This window comes from Vicugna pacos, chromosome 8 (genome assembly GCF_048564905.1).
Source record: "Vicugna pacos chromosome 8, VicPac4, whole genome shotgun sequence".
NCBI classification, from domain to species: Eukaryota; Metazoa; Chordata; class Mammalia; order Artiodactyla; family Camelidae; genus Vicugna; species Vicugna pacos.
Genome location: NC_132994.1, coordinates 9,390,432 through 9,408,593, shown reverse-complemented (window position 1 = coordinate 9,408,593; position 18,162 = coordinate 9,390,432). Strand labels below are relative to the sequence as shown.

Sequence of the window (18,162 nt, the reverse complement as noted above, 5' to 3'; positions counted from 1 at the left end):
CCATTGTTCTTAATTTAGAAAATAAATTTATTAAAGAAAATCGCACGTATAGGGAAACCCGAGCTCCCCAGCCCGCCCCAAGCGGAGGAGTCAGCGGCTTCCCTTGGCAGTGAACCCGGCTGCGGCTGTCCCCCTCCCCGCTTCCTCCTCCCTCCTCCCTGCCCCCCTCCCCTCTCCCCGGCGGGGCACTGCTACTACGGCGATCGCCACCTCACGCAGAAGGAATGCTCGAAGTATGCACACGTTCCCAAAAGTAGACCTCCTTCACCGCCGGAGGAGCATACATCACCCTGTGGCAGCCGTCCACCTTCTCAGGCGTTTCGTAACGGAGTAAACTGAGAGCTGGGAACAGCCCTCTATTAAGTAGCCCGCGACGCGGAGCCTCTTCTCACTCGACGAAGGCGAGCCGCCCCAGACGCGTCCGCGCGCGGGCAGCTGTAGTCCCAGCCGTCTCCGCCTCTCCTGCCGCGCCCGCCGCTCCGCTCGGGATCCTCATCCTCCGCCTTCTCCTCCCCGGTGGCCCCGCCGCTGCCCACCTCCCGGCCGCCGCCAGGTGCGCCTGGAGGCAGCGCCCATCGCCCGGGCGTGCAGGGCTCACCCCGAGCGCCGGCTTCGACGACGCCGGGAAGCCGCTGTCGCCGCCGCTACCTCGGTCACTGCCGCCTCAGGTCGGTCGGCTTCTAGCCCCCTCACCCCTTTCCTTCCAAAGATAACTGGGGAAACTAACTTCTAGTTTGTTCCTTGCTCCGCTCTAAGCCACTTATAATTCCGAGTGCGGAACCACCGTTTGGACTCGTGAGAGTGGAGATGTGCCTGAGATTTGCCGGGTATCATGAAGTTTTGTGATTCATTTGTATCTTTGAGGGAGAAAGAATTGGAGGTTTTCTTACGTGCCCATGCAGGGTTGCTATGTGTGCGCAAAGCAGCCTGTTCAGTGTTCCCGTTTGTAAAGGCATTTCGTCTGGAGAGGCTGGCGACTTGAACGAAGGTTGCGCGGGATTCGGCGGCCGCCCGTCGCTCACTGCCTGGCGGCTGCAGGGGCGCAGCCCGCGCGCGGGGAAGGTATTTTAGTGACGCACGGTTCGGAATTCTTTGGAGGGCCGGCTGAGTGCTCTGCCGCTCGTCGAGGCTGCGCGGGTGTGTGTGGCATCTGGAGACAGATTCCTGGGCGAGTGCTCAGGCGCCTTCTCTGGCTTTTCAAAGCATCCGAGATGGTGTGTTAGTTCAGCTCTAGGGGACTCACCTTTGGGCGGCTTTACCCAGTTTCTGGAGACAGCTCCCTCTCCCGACCTCTCGAGTGCTTTGGTCTGGGTCATGGAACCTCTGAAGTAGTTTCCATACCATATCCTAGAGAGTGTAGGGATCAGAGAGTGTGTGTATTTACGGAGCAGGGACCAGTAGCCAGGAAGCAGGAGAGGTACACCGAATAGGCACCCTCAGGGACCACAGGTGACCGCTGGGGGCTTTCCGGAACTCCCTTCCCCGCACCTCGGCCCGGGCAGCGTGGCCTTGTGAAGTATGCTGGAACGCTGGGGAGGGACAGGGCAAGAAAGGAAATGAGAGCTAAGCTCGCCCCTGGCTAACTAAGGTCGAGGTCGACGTGGGTAGGATCGAAGGGAGGTGACACGCGCGGGATCTGGAGGGAACCCCACGGGGTGGGGGTGGGGTGTAATTTCCTTTTTTAACTTGACACGAGAGTTAAAGCAATTGGCCTCTTCCAGTGGGGCGGGGGAGGGGACGAGTTGGCAGAAGAAGAATCCCTTAAGCCTTCCACTCCCCATCCCATCCCCCCTCCCCCGCAACTGACTCATTTTCATTCATGAGGGTGAAGTGAGGGAATCCTCGCTGCCACGTAGGGGCGGCCGCTTTCAGACTTTATGTATGAGAATGCTCAATGAAGTGTTGCTAAACATTCAGACGTTCAGATAAATGTCTTGGCTAAAAGGAGAGAAAACTTTTTTTTCCCTTTCTTTCTTTCTTTTTAATACGTATGAACGGAATGCCTGGCCGGCTGGCTGAACTGTCTCTATGTTCAGATACCCTGACCAGAGATGATGCGTTGTGCGGCTGTCAGGAAGCCGATAGGTGGCGCTCTAGACCCGGACAATAGCCCTTCCACCATACAGGCTTTTGAGGAGAGTTGAGCGGTTAAAAAAAAAATTTGCACGCAGCTTTTCTGTGGGTCGATTGTCAACCTTTTAACTTTTCGCGAGCACGACTGCCAAGGCAGTTGGAAATTATTATAGCAAAGTTAAGGCCAAATGACGGCAACAATAGGCCAGTCTCACCTCTCGCTTTTCACTGATGTAGAAAAGGGTTAGAAATGTCAAACAGTTGTTAATTAGGAAGAAATTGCTAGAGCTCTTGGATGACCAGAGCAGCGACAAAATTTTAATCTTGGCTTCCTAAAAAGGAGCTGTGGGCAATTTGGCACGGCTGTTCATCAGACATTTAAAATGTAATTTACACTCAGGCTGAGGAAAGCTGCCCTAATACATGGTGTCAATGATTTGGAAAGACATGGTTGGAGCTTGTCAGTTTCTTTTCTCAAAGAGGGCTCGAACTTTGGCTTATTTTTGGATTCCCAAGCATGACTTCGTTTCTCTGTTGCCTTACAGTAATTTATGGACCTCAGAGTCAGCTCTCTTTTTGTTTTGCCTCTGGCCCCTTCCCACTTCTAAGTTCATTGCTAGTAGCTTTTGTCTCTGAATTGGAGCTTAGAATGTTTTAGAAGATTCCCCTCTACCAACATGGATTAGGCACCGACTGTGTGCCGGGAATGACAAAAGATGAATAAGACTGTTTTAAGGAATTAATAACCTAATTAAGGACTCAGGAAAAGTGAGAATATATTTTCTTCTGGAGCATGTTTTCTTTGGGGGCATATAAATCTGTAATTTTCTGGAATACATGAACAGTTCGATGAAAAGATTAATTATTCCTAAGAATTTTATAAAAAAATGTCTTGGGAAAACAGACAAGTGTGTTTTGTCTCTTCTATTGCCTTTGCCTTTTTATTATGTAGTCCAGAGTTGTTTTTTCCTCATCTTGAGCGAAAGATTTATCAGATGTGAAGACAACACAGCTAGCAGGAGGGTCAAGTTTCCCTTGGGCCTTACTTACATAGTTCTGTATAATCCATTTCAGACCTTCAAGAGCTACATATTTGTAGGCAGAACCAAATGAAGAAAAAAGAGAGTAAAAGAGGTTTATTATACTTTTCCAAATTACTCCGAGACCACTAAAGTGCAGTTACCTGAAGAGTTCAGCAGCTAGGAAAAAGCAGCCCTCCAAATAAAATCCCAGCTGGAAGAGACATTTAGTTGAGTCAGGGATAAAATGACCCCTGAATTAGCCATCACTCAGGCAGGATGAAGTCACGTGGGGCCTGGTAAGGCCTTCACCCGGGATGCTAAGCAGGACCAGCCTCCAGGAAAACAGGACCCTCTTTAAACTTGAACACCCCCTTAGTGCCGTGATTAAATTGCTGTAGATGAACTCGACTTCCCCTGCTCCACAATAGGCCCATTATATGCTGGGCTGGGCCCTGTGATTATTAAGGCAGATCTGATCGGGTCCTGGCTCCAGTCCAGGCTCCAGTTCTAACCTGGTTCTAGGCCTTCCCGGGCCCGGTTCTGATGCGGTCACTGCTTCCTCCCGCAGGTCCCTTCATGTGGCTGTGAGCCCGGAGGCCGAGCATGCGGACCACGCTACCCCCAGCGCTCGCCGCCCTGGGCGCGGCCCTGCTCTTGTCTTCCATTGAGGCAGAAGGTAAAAGGCTCTTCCTTCCTCCTCTCCCGTGAGAATGCAGAATTCTAGAGAGTTAAAAAAAAAAAAAAAAAAAAGGCAAACCTTTCTGGCCTCTTGCTTGCTGTTTTCCCTGCGCTTCGTATTTTCTCCCGGGTTCTCCTCTCTGGAGAAACGCCGCCTCTTCCTCCTAAGGTTTGTCCGTTTCCCAGCTGTCAGGTCCCGCTTTTTCGTGTTCTGTTTAATCCACTGCGTACAGTGCTGTGTGGTCTCTTTGCGCTTGTCTCTGCGGTGTGCTGTCCACACTGCCACCGACACTACCGCCTTCGGAGAGGACCAACCGTCCGGGAGGGGGCGACGGCTGACCCGGCTCACCGAGCGGACACCTCCGGGTGGTACCCAGGAGCTCCGGCGCGCGGGCGCGCTGGCGTGCGCGTGGCTGGGGACCACCTGGCTCCGTCGGGGCCGCGACCTCGCTGACAGCACGAAATAAAAGACTCCCACCCCGCCGGCTCTGCGCGTCTGTGTGTTTTGTGGGGAGTTCAGTCTGCCAGGCGGACGGTGCCGGCCAAAGAGGCAGCAGCCAAACTGCCCAGGGAATGGGGGACAAGCAGAGATCCAGGGGACCGGGGTGGGTTCGCGAGGCCCGGGGTCGCTGCTGTCCGTGTTTGATTCGCTGGGCTCGGAGACTCCCGGACCAAGCCCAGCCCCAGCCCCAGCCCCACGCAGACAGGTTGGGTCTGGGCCAAGGTTCTCAGTCTAGGAAGCTAGCGGGCGCCTGGCGAGCCGGTCACCACCTTCCCCCTCCCTCCTTCCCTTCAGCGTCAGACCTGTGTGCGGAGTCGCTCAGAGGCTCAGAGATGGGTCTCCTGGCCTCGAGGTCTGCCGAACGGCTCTGTACGCTCCACCCCCTAGAAAATGAGGGACTTTTGTTGGATTTTCAGCCTTATTTTATTCTCTCTGTTGTGTGCACTTAATGCATTCATTTCTCAGTATTCGCCCAGCAAGCCCTTTCTGTGTATTAACCCAATGGGGGCTTCTGTGTTCCTCAATTATCACCGGAGACCTGACAAACTAGAGTTACTGTTCTGCAAGGTAAATGGGGTCATACCATAAAAGACATCTTAAAAAATATACATTTATTTTTTTCAACCAAGAAATGCGCCTGACGGAGTTGAGGAAGAAAAGCAATAATACTTTTGTGAGAGGACAGTGTGGAAGTTGGGGGGGCGGCGGGGGGCGGTTAGTGGCTTTTTTTTTTAAAGGTTATGGGAAGGTAGACCTGTTTCATGACAACGCTGAGATTTCCTAAACTTTTCTATTGAATCTGTACTTGGAGACTGCAGGTACAAAAAATTAAGATTAGGAAGAGCAGTCTCAAAATGTACAACATGTTTAGAAAACAGAAGGAAATTTGCTGGCTTTCGACTCTGACTGATGTTTTGTGAATGTGGAGGCTTTACAGAGTGGCCTCTGTGAAGGAGTATTCAGATTGTCTCTGATGTTCTGCCATGTCGTTGTTAGGAAGGCATTTCACTTGAGGAACTTTTTGGAAGCTGAGCTAAAGATATTTTTAGATATTCACTGAAGTGGTCTATTTATTGCTCATTAAGAAAACAGTTGTTTGAAAATCAGAAAGAATTGTGAGTTCTTAGGACAAAAATTAGGTTGGAAATGATGTAAGTGGAAAAAATATCAGTTCTGAATTGGATAATGGCTGGTTAGCAAAGTGCAGTTAAAAAGAATGTTTTACTATCTACGTTACTGATTATTTCCATATTTCTCATAATTTATCTTTCTAAGTTTCTGTTTATTTCCACATGAAACAGCTCTTTCCTTTCCTTTCCTAAGCTGTTTCTTTTCTTGTCTCTCATCCCCTTAGGCCTGCATTTAATAATGGTATTTTAGTAAGATTTACTATTTTGGTGGACTTATTCTCTAGTTTGGCACAATCAAATAGAAATATATCATGAGCCACAAAGGCAAGCCACATATGTAGCTTCAGATTTTCTGGTTGGCACATTAAAAAATGGAAAAGAAACTGGAGAAATTAATCTTTATATTGCATTTAATCTAATCTAACCACAGAATTACTATTTCAATGTGTAATCAATATAAAAATTATTGGTGAGACATTTTGCATTTTTTTGTGCTAAGTCTTTGACATTGGGTGTGTATTTTACACTTGCAGTGCCTTTCATTTGGGCTGGTCACATTTCAAGTGCTGATAGCTACATGGGACTCCTGGCTCTGGGACTGGACAGCACAGCTCTGGTGTTAATTTCCAACTAAGTGGCCCCAGGAGCCTATGAAAGGCTAACAAAATTTGTGGCCAAGGCCTTTCTGGGGACAATAGGCTGCAGACAGATGTGAAGTATTTCTGTTGGGGTATTTCAAAAATTCAACTTGCAGCCCTGTTTCTTGTGGTGTTGTTTCCATCTTAGTTTTAAAGTAGCCAAATAGCCATAGTTACTTTTCTTTCCTGTTTGCAGCTCATACGTGTACCCTGTATTCATGCTGTTTTCCAGCCAATTTCTACTTAATTTTTATATGTTGAAAGCTTAGTACCTTTCATTGAAAGGCTTCAGCATTCTGCTTTTTTGTAGGTGTACAATCTTTGTCATGTTTCTTTCTACCTACTTACACAAGGAACTTTATTTTTCATTAGATCGTTTTTGGTCTTATAGAAATAAGGGTGAAATGACTTTTTGGGGGAGCTTTTAGTATTTGTAGTTTTTAGCCATAGCATAAGCTTTATTAACCTTGTACCTTGGCCAGTACTCTGTAAGATCTAGAATATATGAATGATTTTTGGTTCAGGTATCATATAGTATGTTAATTGCCATTTAGAAAACTGAACGCTGCATTTAAAGGTGAATGGCCAGCATTCCCTGAGAATTAGACACCTTTCTAATTAATCTAGAATTTGAGATGTGCATATGTTTTGTGAAAAACTGACTTGTAATTTTAGTAAATCTGATTGGTTGTTTATAGTATATAACATAGTGTATAGTGAACAACTGAACATTTTCAATTCATCAGTGAGTTGAGGCTATAAGCTTTAATTATCTTATGTCTAGGTTAAGAGGCTAATTAATGTGTATTTGTATAATCGTATGTCTAACTCATAACAGAAATTGCAAACTAGAGGAGAATTTACAGATCATCTATTCTGATTCTCCCAATTTCCAAGTGAGAAAACGAGGACCAGAGAGGCTGAATAACTCAGTCAACTAACGTGGTTACTTAGGGACAAGGCACAGATGAGAGACCCAGGTCTTCTAGACCTGCTTTCATGCTGGTTTGCCAGCACTGTGCTGCCTTCTTGCTTGAAAACAGGTCAACCCAGTCAGTTTAATGAGAAAACACCTTTTATAATTAGTATGGAATAATTTGTTACTTGTCTGAAATACTTAACTTTTCAACTGGCTATTTTTGGTATCTTAGAAACACAAATGAAATGAATATGTATGTCATGACAAAGATCATTACATTTCGACTAGCTTTGGATGGAAAATATAAATCAGTAAAACCACACTTAGCACATTCCTCAAGGTTTCTACCCCTGGGGGAGTACCTTTTCAGCATTGCTGTCACAAAGGTTAGACTAGTGTTCTTACTAGTTCATCAAGATGGTATTTTAGTGGTGTGTTCTCAGTTCTCCTTTATCTTTAACACATTTTACACACTTACCAAATCTTACTAGACTAATCTCCTCCCACTGATGAATCTTTCCATCCATCCATCCATCCACCCATCCATTCACCTCTGCATAGTTGGTAAACTCTTGGACATATCTTCCTTTTGGGTGCCATAATGAAAAATATTTTTTTAAAAAAATTATGTGTCAAGATAGACACTTTGGTTTTAACTGCCTTTAACAAATGTGTAGTTAATAGACCCTATTCTGTCTGTATCTGAATCAGAGATGTCAAATAGCACATATTTATTGTTGAACAGACATCAAATACAGGTTTCTTTATAGAGTAGAGAAATATTTGTGAATCCTATTAGTAGGCGAACACATATCAATATTGGTTTCTAAAGTTAATCTTTCATTCAAAGATTTCGTGTTCTTTACGTTTAAGCCAGTATGGTAGAAAATTGTATGCTCTGGCGTCAGACCGTGGGGTCAAAGTTTGGCTGCTTATTAGCCATGTTAACCCTTCTGAATTTCACTGACTCGTCTGTGAAACAGGGCTGATAAGGCCACTATGTGGAGTGGTTATGAGATGAGAAAGAGACATATAATGTGACTAGCTCTCTGCCCATCACAGAATAGACACTCAGCAAATACTAGCTCTTATTGTCATCCCTAAAAAGACCTAAATCTTGTCATTTATGTAACAAAGATATCATCAGAATGCAGCTTTTCTAGCATAGCTTTTTGATAATGAAAAGCATTATTTATAAATATGAAATTAAACTGCTAGTGTTATGAATACTTAACATTTCATTTCTTCCCTATCAGTATGCAGTTTTATGAATACCTATCTGATTGCTCTCTTATTGACTGATAATGTTACTCCTCTTTATTTGGTTCAGATTCTTATTTGGACACAACTCTGGCTCTTTGCAATCATAATCCCTCTGTAGATAGTTCTCAGCAGAAATATTCTGGCGTCTGCATACATGCTGCTTGTAACAATGCAAGGGTGGTTGTGAATTATTTTTATATAAAAGAAAAGATCTGCAAAATTAATGAAAACACATTTTGCATTGATTCAAGTTGACAGAGGTCCACACTCGTATCTGCCTTATGATCTTTTTTCATGAAACAAACAGACAAATCTATATAAGTAGAACAGCAAGCCTAAAGTGTTTTTACAAGTGATCGAAGTGACAAGAAAGAAAGTGGGGAGGGCGCTCTGTTGTACACGGGCTGGTCGACCATTCTTTCCTACTTCGGATCCCCAAGTACCACGCTGGAGTTTCTGTGAACACCTTAAAAGCCTCTGAAATGTTAAAGACTTTTCCCAACAGTCAATTTTTCAGTTTTTCTGGAATCCTGGTCATTTGGAAATCAACAAGGTGGGCTGCTGCCCTCAGCAGTTTTAACCTTATGTCAGCTGCTTCAGGTCAATTTCCTTGCAAGGTTGGTGGTACTGTTTTTCCATGGACTGATTTTTTTAAAAGCATGCTCAGGCCAGTTGCGTCTGCCTTTGCATTAAATTTGTCCTGAGCCATTGCTACTGGAACAATATTTTATAATGATATTCTTAATACCTATTGTCCTATTAACGTCTGTTGCATGCTTGTTATACTAAGTGATAACTATGGCTAAACCTCGCAAGATGGTTATGGACAGCAGAATGTTGAATAATTAAACTATGCATGTAGATTAATAGTCTAATCTCACTGCCTGTGTATGGATAGTAAGAAAATAACATTCATTCCATTCCTAGTGTATCCAATAAAAATAAAAAGCCATTTCCTACAGTTGGAAGCAGCAGTTCGTTAAAGCAAATGTTTGCTTAATTTGTATTATTTCCATTAAAATGTGCCATTAATGTTACAGAAATCCCTAACCCCAGTTAAATTCTATGACTCATTTCTCAAAGCTACTACTATATTTCAATTGACCGCTAGGAAGACCTAAAAAAAGATTGCAATCTCTCAAAACAAATGCAAAAATTCTGACTCACAAGGAATACTTTCAAACTGAAACACTTTAAGAAGGGTATGGTGGAAAGTCATCTGATTGTGTTGACCGGCTTCAAGAATAATAATTTTTAATACATCGACCATGCACTGACAGTGAGTCAGTACAATGCTGCATGATGAGGCATGAACATTGCAGAGAGAATATCATTATAAAATATTTCTGGAACGTCTTTGTGTAATGACTATTGTACATGGAGGCTTTCGTTCATTGTGGGAAACTAAAAATGAGTCAACATTTCATTGACACATGCATGATGCTGTACAGTTTTGTATGTAAACTATTGCTTTCTGTACTTTTCAATTATCCCTGTCATTGACTTCTCCAAGATATATGCGCAGTCGTGTCTTCAGATTGCTGACCCTTCTTCACTGTTTTCTTTAAGTTCTGTAAATAAATGTCCATAAATACACATTGATGTTGTCTTTTCATAATTAACCATTGTTTTGTAAAGGACCATACTGGCATTTTTATTTAAAATGCCACTTCTAGTATGGAGTATACCTGCTGCAAAGGAAAATAACAGTGTTGGTTTACACCTTGCAAACATACAGCAAATTGGTGTAAACAGGCCGAATATTAGTTTTATAAACATCTGTATGTCACTCTTTATATGCTTACAAATTATTAACATCCCTTATTACTATTTTTGAATATTGGTCAATATGAATATGAATATACATTCAAATGTATATTTCCTTGTGAGACAACAGTGCTAAATTTCCCATGATTCCTCCTTCTCATTAAAATGCACTTTTCATCTCTGCCATGGATTGAGAAATCATCAAACAAAAATTAACAGCAAGGCATTGATGCAGAGAATGAGCCAAAACATTGATTCTTTTCTACATTATGGAAAAAAAAGTATTATGTCAATGTTCTAACTTAACTTCTATGGTTATGAGCAGGTTGTGATTGGCATGCTTATTTAAAATGCACTCAGCATGTATTGAAATTTCCTTAATTGTTATGTGAATTGTTTGCATATGTGGTGATTATATGTGATTTCATTGTACCTGTATGTACTTGTATCCAAATATGTTTCTATTATGCTTGATTTTGCTGGCCATTCTTGGATGACCTAGCAATTCAAGAATCCAAAGTGTTTTGTGCTGTCTTCTGTAATATGTATACTCTCTGATGTTTTGTCATATCTTGTCAGCTTTTAATTTTATTCTTATCCAACAAGATATCTTTTATATTTGTTGGAAACAAATTTATGCAAAGACAATTTTAGTAAGCTTTGCTCAACACAATTCTTTATTAAATTGACCATTTGGTGATGTTGGAAAATGTAACTGATGTCAACTCTCTCTTTTGCAGTTGACCCACCTTCAGACTTGAATTTTAAAATTATAGATGAAAATACTGTTCATATGTCATGGGCCAGACCAGCTGATCCAATTGTGGGTTACAAAATAACAGTGGAGCCTACAACAGGTAAGTTCTGAGATGTTGGGGTTTTAGGACAGAGACATCAAAGATGTCTAATCTTTCCCCTCCTTACATTTCATTGTAAGATTTGGAAAACCTGAGGGTTTTAGCCAGTGTCATGAGATACTTGGTGGACTCAGGTCTGCAGATTTCCAGCCTAGTCCCCACTGTTATATTTGTATAGTATCAGCTTTGTTTGCTGTGTTAAGCTGTTATTAAAAAGAGACTTTTCCCCTTGATCAGAATATTGCCGATAATCTTTGATTTTACAAAATAGAAGGATCATTTCTTGGCATTCTTCTTGAATCATGTAATCTTTCCAGCATTTAAAGTGACCAATGATGAAGTGAGTCATTACACCTTGCCCAGTGTCCTACTTCCTTCGTATTCAGGAAACATTATTCAGGGATAACAGTGAGCTGCCATGATGGAAGACGAGAATCTACTTTGGCTAGGTGGATTCTGTAGATCCTAAGGCTAAGAGTCTTTGGGGAAAAAAACTTGTTTTGGTTGTTCTAAGTGTTTTCTTCAGTGTTCATGATGTTGCCTAAGTGTGAAAAAACCAATCTCTGTTGATTAACTTTTATTTGTAACATGGAATGGGAAAATAACCATTTCCACTAACACTGGCTGAGTAGTAGGAAGAAGTCTTGATTGGCTGACAGAAGAGATGGATGATGTCAACATAACTCATCCTCATATTTGTGGTCTTTAAAAATATCAATGATTTTAAATCTTGATTTATCAGGCAATTGGGAAACTTTTTTTTTTCTTTTTGGTGTGATCTGAGAACTTAAAAAGGGATCAAGAATTTACTTTTTCTTCTTTGAATCTTTTCTTCCTCAACATATTCGTAGTGAACTATTTCATTCATTCCAAAGCAGGAAAGCAGTTGGAAAAGAGTTTATCCAGTTTCCAGATGTTGAAAATGACTGGCTCCTATACTCTAAAAACTGACACTGGGTCCACCCAACCCAGCGGAGACCCGGAGTCTTGTCCCATGGGGACCCTGGTTGGTTCTGCAATGCTTCACATGTAAACCAAGAGTATTCCCCAGGGTTTTATTAGACCTGTTACCCTTTTTGATTGTTTGTTTTGATGAAAATTTAATATAATTAATAATTTAAAAGTCACTTAGGCCCTAAGAACTACAGTGTTTCCTGACTGAACTGAGGATTAACATAATCTAGCAGGAAGTGTGTAATTGTCAATATATAAGCAAACACTCAGTGCACTGTACCTTGAAAAGTTTGATACCTGGTTAAGTCAGTTCAGACGACTGTGGCCACCGTTAGGAAATGCCCCCATTGGAGTATGGAGAATGCATTTCCTCTGTAGATGAGGATGCTGTTTCCCACAGACGTTCATTTTAGAGTATGAGGTTTGTTGTCCTTGAGTTGATTTCATCCCTCTTTTACTTTCTGTGCTCTCCTCCAATCCATAATCTAAAATTGAATGTTTTTTTTGCTTTATAATCTCACTTACAAAAATTTCATCTATGAGAGTTTTTTTTTTTAGTTTAATATTATGGTAGACCTTTAATCTAGAGGAATACTTGTGTCTGCACACAAACGAATATTGAACATGATTGTAAGGAGTAAAGGCGATGCCGGTCCAATTTATCGAATTTCTAGAATTCAAAGTTTTGGTTTTGGAAAAATAATGTTTGGATATTCTGGAAAAAATGTATATTTTGCATTTTTCAGATTTTGAGCATGCCTGGGAGTTACATTATATTGTGTTACGTTACATGTGAAAGATATTTTGTCATATTGATTTTTTTTTCCTCTATTTCCAGATGGGCCCACTAAAGAATTTACCCTTGCAGCTAGTACCACTGAAACCTTATTATCAGAGCTTATACCTGAAATAGAGTATGTGGTGACAATCACTTCATATAATGAAGTAGAAGAAAGTGTACCAGTCATAGGCCAACTAACAAGTAAGCACACTTATCAGATACTTTTATACCTTACGTTTTGCAGAAGATCTCTCCAACTTCACAATTTAATTTGTGTTTATGCAGTTAATTTATTATCAGTGTTAACTATTCTTTCTATGATCCTAGTTATTAGTGGATATGAATAATTCATTCCTGACTTATAATCCCAGTCTCTAGGAGCAGCAAGAATGTTATAAATGAAAACTATTTAAACATTGGACTTTGCCAGGCAGTTATATTAATGTCCTTTTTGAAGTATATCTAAAATCTCACTAAAAATAATTTATTTGTGAGGGAATGCTTATTCGGCTGTCTTTGCTGACCAGCTGGGCAATGGACCATGCATTTGAAAGACAATGGTGAAAGATGACATATTTATTTTCTTTTAGGAAGTGTTTGTATGGGTTTATTTCCTTTTGATAATAATCAAGTTTTGACTTAGTTCAAACAGGTGGCCCGAAGCCAGGGGAGAAGAAACCTGGAAAAACAGAAATACAAAGTAAGCATTTCCCTTAATATTTTTGCCCCGCTTTGCAGAAGTTATAAATATAATATAAAGGAGATGTTCCAAGTAGATCCATAGTTTGCTCTCATTCCTATATTAATTTCTAAGCGCTTTATCTAGAAGAAGTACAATGTAGTAGAGTAGTATGGCTAAGCGGTTATAACACCTGCTTTCTGACTTTCTAACCATTTATTTTATTTACTAAATATTCCTTTTATTGGGAATCTTTGAATTGTTTGTGTCCAAGTTTCCCTGCAGGATTTTTGGCAGTAGGTGAAAAACAGAGCTCTGCATTGGACTTAACTCATTTTCAAAGACAAACTGCAGAAATAGGTGGCAGCCTACAGATAACATGAGAAATACAAGGCTGGACCACGAGGAGGATGCCCTCATAGTGTTTTAAGCAATTCCACTGCTGTGAAAATGTATTTCTAGGTCTCTGTGTCTGTTATGCTCATTCCTAGGGTGTTTACATGGGCTTAGTTCATGCAGTTGTAACCTCTTCCAGAGTCTCTGTAAGATGTCTCCGATAAGTTGATGTATTTGTAATCAAATGAAAGCGATTTTACTGAGTCTGGTTTTGCGGTTTCTAGACCCCTTTTGTCTTACACCGCTTTTTTGAGTTACTGGGTTGAGGCCTCGAGGGGTTTCTTGGACTCCTAATTTTGGCACCTTGTAAGTTGGATTTATGACCCATGATAACAATAAAAAGATTGTGAATCCAAAGTTCCATTTATCTGGAGTTTTTCTCCTCCAGCTCACTGTTTATCATACTTTCAGATATCTAATAATCTGAAATGAAGTTTATAGTATGCAGTTACAATGCAAATATTTTCTCTGAATCATCAATATTTATTCTAAATCAAAGCATTATTCCAAATATTAACTTTCAATAGACTTGAATTGGCCAATTAAATAGTGTGCAAAAATTACTGAGATATGCAGCTTGGATTGGCTTGCAAATTTTTCCAAGACCCTTTCCTCCTCTTCCTAGCCAAATACTTCTTTTATTATCCACGAACTAACCACAGAAAATTCACTCATATTTGCATTATGAATATAGATTTTCATAAAAACCAACCTGTTCCCCCTGCTCCTGACCACAGAGAGAAGGAAAAAATACTGTATTTAGTTATAAAAGCCAATTATTGCATTTTTGGTAATTTAGGGATGCTGTGTGTATTTTTACTTTAGAATTAAAATGCTTTTCCCCTTTTTCTTCAGTAAAAGTTGGTTTTAGTTATCAAGTTTAAATACATTGACAATCAGGACAACAAGATTTTGTGGCTACTTTGCATCATATTTGTGCTTGTTACTTTTGTTCAATTCCATTACCCCTCTAAACTAACCAACTGCAAACTTTGGACAAAATTGTATTGTAAAATGCAGGACAGTGTTCAAAGATTCGCTTTTTCCTTCAGCCCTACGACATTTGCTTAAATGGTACAGCAATTGTTTTGTATTCACTGACTGCAAAATACCAAGAATGAAAACATTTTGCTTACATTTCTTTTGTGTGTCTCCTGGATGTCTTATATAATTTTTACTTGGTGAAAAGAATGAGAATATAGCTTATATAAATAGATAAGTCCATAGCAAAAACCCTTGGGTCACATGCCCCCGGAGAGTAGGTCGTATATCTACTTAACTCGTCTTGTGTAACAGCTCATACAGCAATTTAAAGACATACAGCTGCAGAAATGCATCTTCATGAAGGTACTGAAAATGCTTCTATGTATACTAATAAAACTTGATATTCTTTTGTGCATGTCAGTTGCAGTTGAAGGCCAATGTGAAATGTTCTAATGAACAAAATGATTTTAGGAGCCAACATTATTGCAATGTTAGTTTGTACTCCTTAATGCTAGATAGATTTCACACTGTGTCATTTAAAAAATCTATCACCTGTATTTCAGAATGCTCTGTCAGTGCCTGGACTGATTTAGTGTTCCTTGTGGATGGCTCATGGAGTGTGGGAAGAAATAATTTCAAGTACATTTTAGACTTTATTGCTGCTCTTGTGTCTGCTTTTGACATTGGGGAAGAGAAGACAAGGGTCGGAGTTGTTCAGTACAGCTCTGACACCAGGACGGAATTTAACTTAAATCAGTTCTACAAAAGGGATGAGCTGCTTGCTGCAATTAAAAGAATCCCATACAAAGGTGGCAACACAATGACAGGTATGTTTTTACAAATTTTGTTACTGTTTTAAATAAATGACATATCTGTTTGGGAAAGAAATTAAGCATTGTACAATGATCGTACGTTAACAACTTTGAAATTAATCACATAGCTTTTGAGTTCAGTTGTGTAGTGCGAAGTGACTGAACGTATTTCTTTTTCACTTCAGGGGATGCCATTGATTACTTAATTAAAAATACTTTCACGGAATCTGCTGGTGCAAGAGCTGGCTTTCCCAAAGTGGCAATTATCATTACGGATGGCAAATCCCAGGACGAAGTGGAAATTCCAGCAAGAGAGCTTCGAAATATTGGGGTTGAAGTTTTCTCTTTGGGTAGGTCAAGTATGGTTAATTATTTTCTTTTTAGAACTACTTTCATTCTTAATTCTCAGGAAGATGAAGGGTTGATTTCTCAAGGAAAGATACTTTCCTCCAGGACAGATAGCAGTGTTTACTGCATTTATAGTGTACTATTAAGTCAAATCATTTTTGCATAAAAATTCCGCTTATTCATTTTCTTACGTAAGTCCTTTAGCATATGCATTAAGTAAGGTGATATTCATATTCTTTGCCAACCTTCTTCTTTTCAAAGAATGCTGGGCCAATGGTTCTAATAAAGGTCCTCCTTGTATTATCAGTAAGTATTTTTTAATGTGTTTCCTCTATTATGTAACACTTGAAGAATTTGGAGGGCTCATTCAGGACTCTGGAAGAAAAATGTATTCTCTTTACAAATCGCAGGGACAAGAGATGGCATGGTTGAGATGAGAGCCCGCGCTGTTTGACCAACCATTCGTTTGCCTCTCTGGCTGGCCACTTTCTGGGAAATTATAAAATGCTTTTGTCAGTTGCACATTCATTAGGAAGCAAAGCAGTTCTGGTTTCAGGCTGAGAAAGGATTTGACGATGTCTTCACTTGTGAGAGACTAAGAAAGCAAAGCACTCCCCCAGTTCAGCCTATTTCCCCTTTCAATATATCCCTGTTCTTTTTTTTTTTTTTTAAGGTATTAAAGCTGCAGATGCCAAAGAACTCAAACTGATTGCCTCCACACCTTCACTAAATCATGTTTTCAATGTGGCCAACTTCGATGCAATTGTGGATATTCAGAATGAGATCATCTCCCAGGTGTGCTCAGGTGTGGATGAACAGCTTGGCGAATTGGTTAGTGGAGAAGAAGGTGAGTGGACTATTGAGTGTTCCCATGTGTTTGCCTTTTCCATTTTTTGAGAGCACTTACAGCTTTACGGGCAGGGGCACATTTAGTTTAGCATTCTGCAACTTAAACTAACAACAGCACTGTTTCTATTAAATGGCAAAGGAAAAAGGTTTTCCATCACCATTCTCTGCGTCATGTTTCCAAAGCTCTTAAGAATATTTCAAAGATCAGTCACTTTGATCCTCCCACATTTGGAACATGTTCCCATGTTATCAGTCATTGCTTTTAAATACATAGGAGAGAGAGAAGACATTTCATAAGCATCCTTTGGGATGTTAAGAAGTCACAATTTCCATGATTATTCTCCTCTTAGCCTGAGAATTGACAATTAAAGATAAGATAGATCATGTGCTTGAGCACAGAAGAAACCTCAACTAATTTAAGAGGCTAGAAATTATTTAAAGTGTCTTTTCTGACCACAATGCCATGAAAGTAGAAATCAACTACAGAAAAACAAAGCATTAAAAAACAGCAGCATGGAGATTAAACAACATGCTACTAAAAACCCAATGGGTCAATGATGAAATCAAATAAGAAGTTAAAGATAAGATCTAAGTAGCTACATCTTCAATCATATAAATTCTTTAATCTCCAAGCCCCAAATATTTTGGCAATATTCACTGGACCTAATTCTGTTTCTTGAACTCCTTCTTATTACTTCATGGGCTCTGAATCTCTTTCTTTGTTTTACTGCCTAATGTCTGATTTTTTTTGCTCTGTATTATTACAGAATCCACCCCCGCCTGATTTTCCCCTGATCAACCTCTCTTTACTCAGTCTTTTGAAACATTCAGATTCTTTTTCATCTTCACTAGGGTGCATGTGTGAGGTTAGGTCAAACTTTCCCTCTGCCTTGGTTGGAACTCTCTGTGTACAAGGCCTGGGCTGCCTTGCAGGTGTTCACACTGCTCCTTGGGACCTTCTTGCTCTTGCTGGCATTTGCCTGCAACCTCTGCCCCCTGCACCCTCTGCCCCCTGCACCCTCTGCCCCCTGCACTGTCTCTGCATCACTCAAAAGCTTTGCCCTTTTTGATATAGATATTCGAGAACAGAAAATGTTGAAGGAAGAAGACATGAATACAAAATGAATGCCAAATAAAAATCATTTAATGATTTAAGGATAGTAAAAAAAAAAAAGTAGACTTTTAGAGCTGTCTGCCACTAATCTTGCCTCTAAAGTAAACTAAGCAAAGTATAAAATGCACATGTCCTTTAACTCCTCAATCCTCAGAATAGAAATTTACCCGAGGAGATGTTTACCCAAAGGCAAAAAGACACATGTATTCCATTAATTTTTTTTCATTATAATGAAAAATTAGAAATAACACCAATGTCCACCATAGGGAATTGATTATGAAAGTTGTACAACAGATGCCAAGGGGCCATTAAACATGATACTGTGGAATAATATTTAGTGAAACTTGAAAAGCTATAATATATTTTTAAGGAAAAATTTTAAAAAGTATCACAGAA

At 40.5% G+C, this 18,162-nt stretch overlaps 1 protein-coding gene across 4 annotated transcripts in view; it reads left to right on the top strand.

Moving 5' to 3' along the window:
• The first annotated feature begins 394 nt into the window (after positions 1–394).
• Positions 395–18,162, top strand: part of COL12A1 (collagen type XII alpha 1 chain) — a 113,981-nt gene continuing 96,213 nt past the window's right edge. For 2 of the 4 annotated variants that reach the window (XM_072965509.1, XM_072965508.1), the window contains exons 1-8: positions 396–668; positions 3,664–3,771; positions 10,733–10,849; positions 12,642–12,785; positions 13,228–13,284; positions 15,207–15,470; positions 15,641–15,805; positions 16,477–16,650. In XM_072965509.1, the coding sequence (XP_072821610.1) occupies positions 3,699–3,771; positions 10,733–10,849; positions 12,642–12,785; positions 13,228–13,284; positions 15,207–15,470; positions 15,641–15,805; positions 16,477–16,650 (994 nt within the window). In that variant the 5' untranslated portion in view covers positions 396–668; positions 3,664–3,698. Of the gene's footprint in view, positions 669–3,663; positions 3,772–10,732; positions 10,850–12,641; positions 12,786–13,227; positions 13,285–15,206; positions 15,471–15,640; positions 15,806–16,476; positions 16,651–18,162 lie in introns of all 4 variants that reach the window. The other 2 variants (XM_072965510.1, XM_072965511.1) reach the window with 2 other exon arrangements.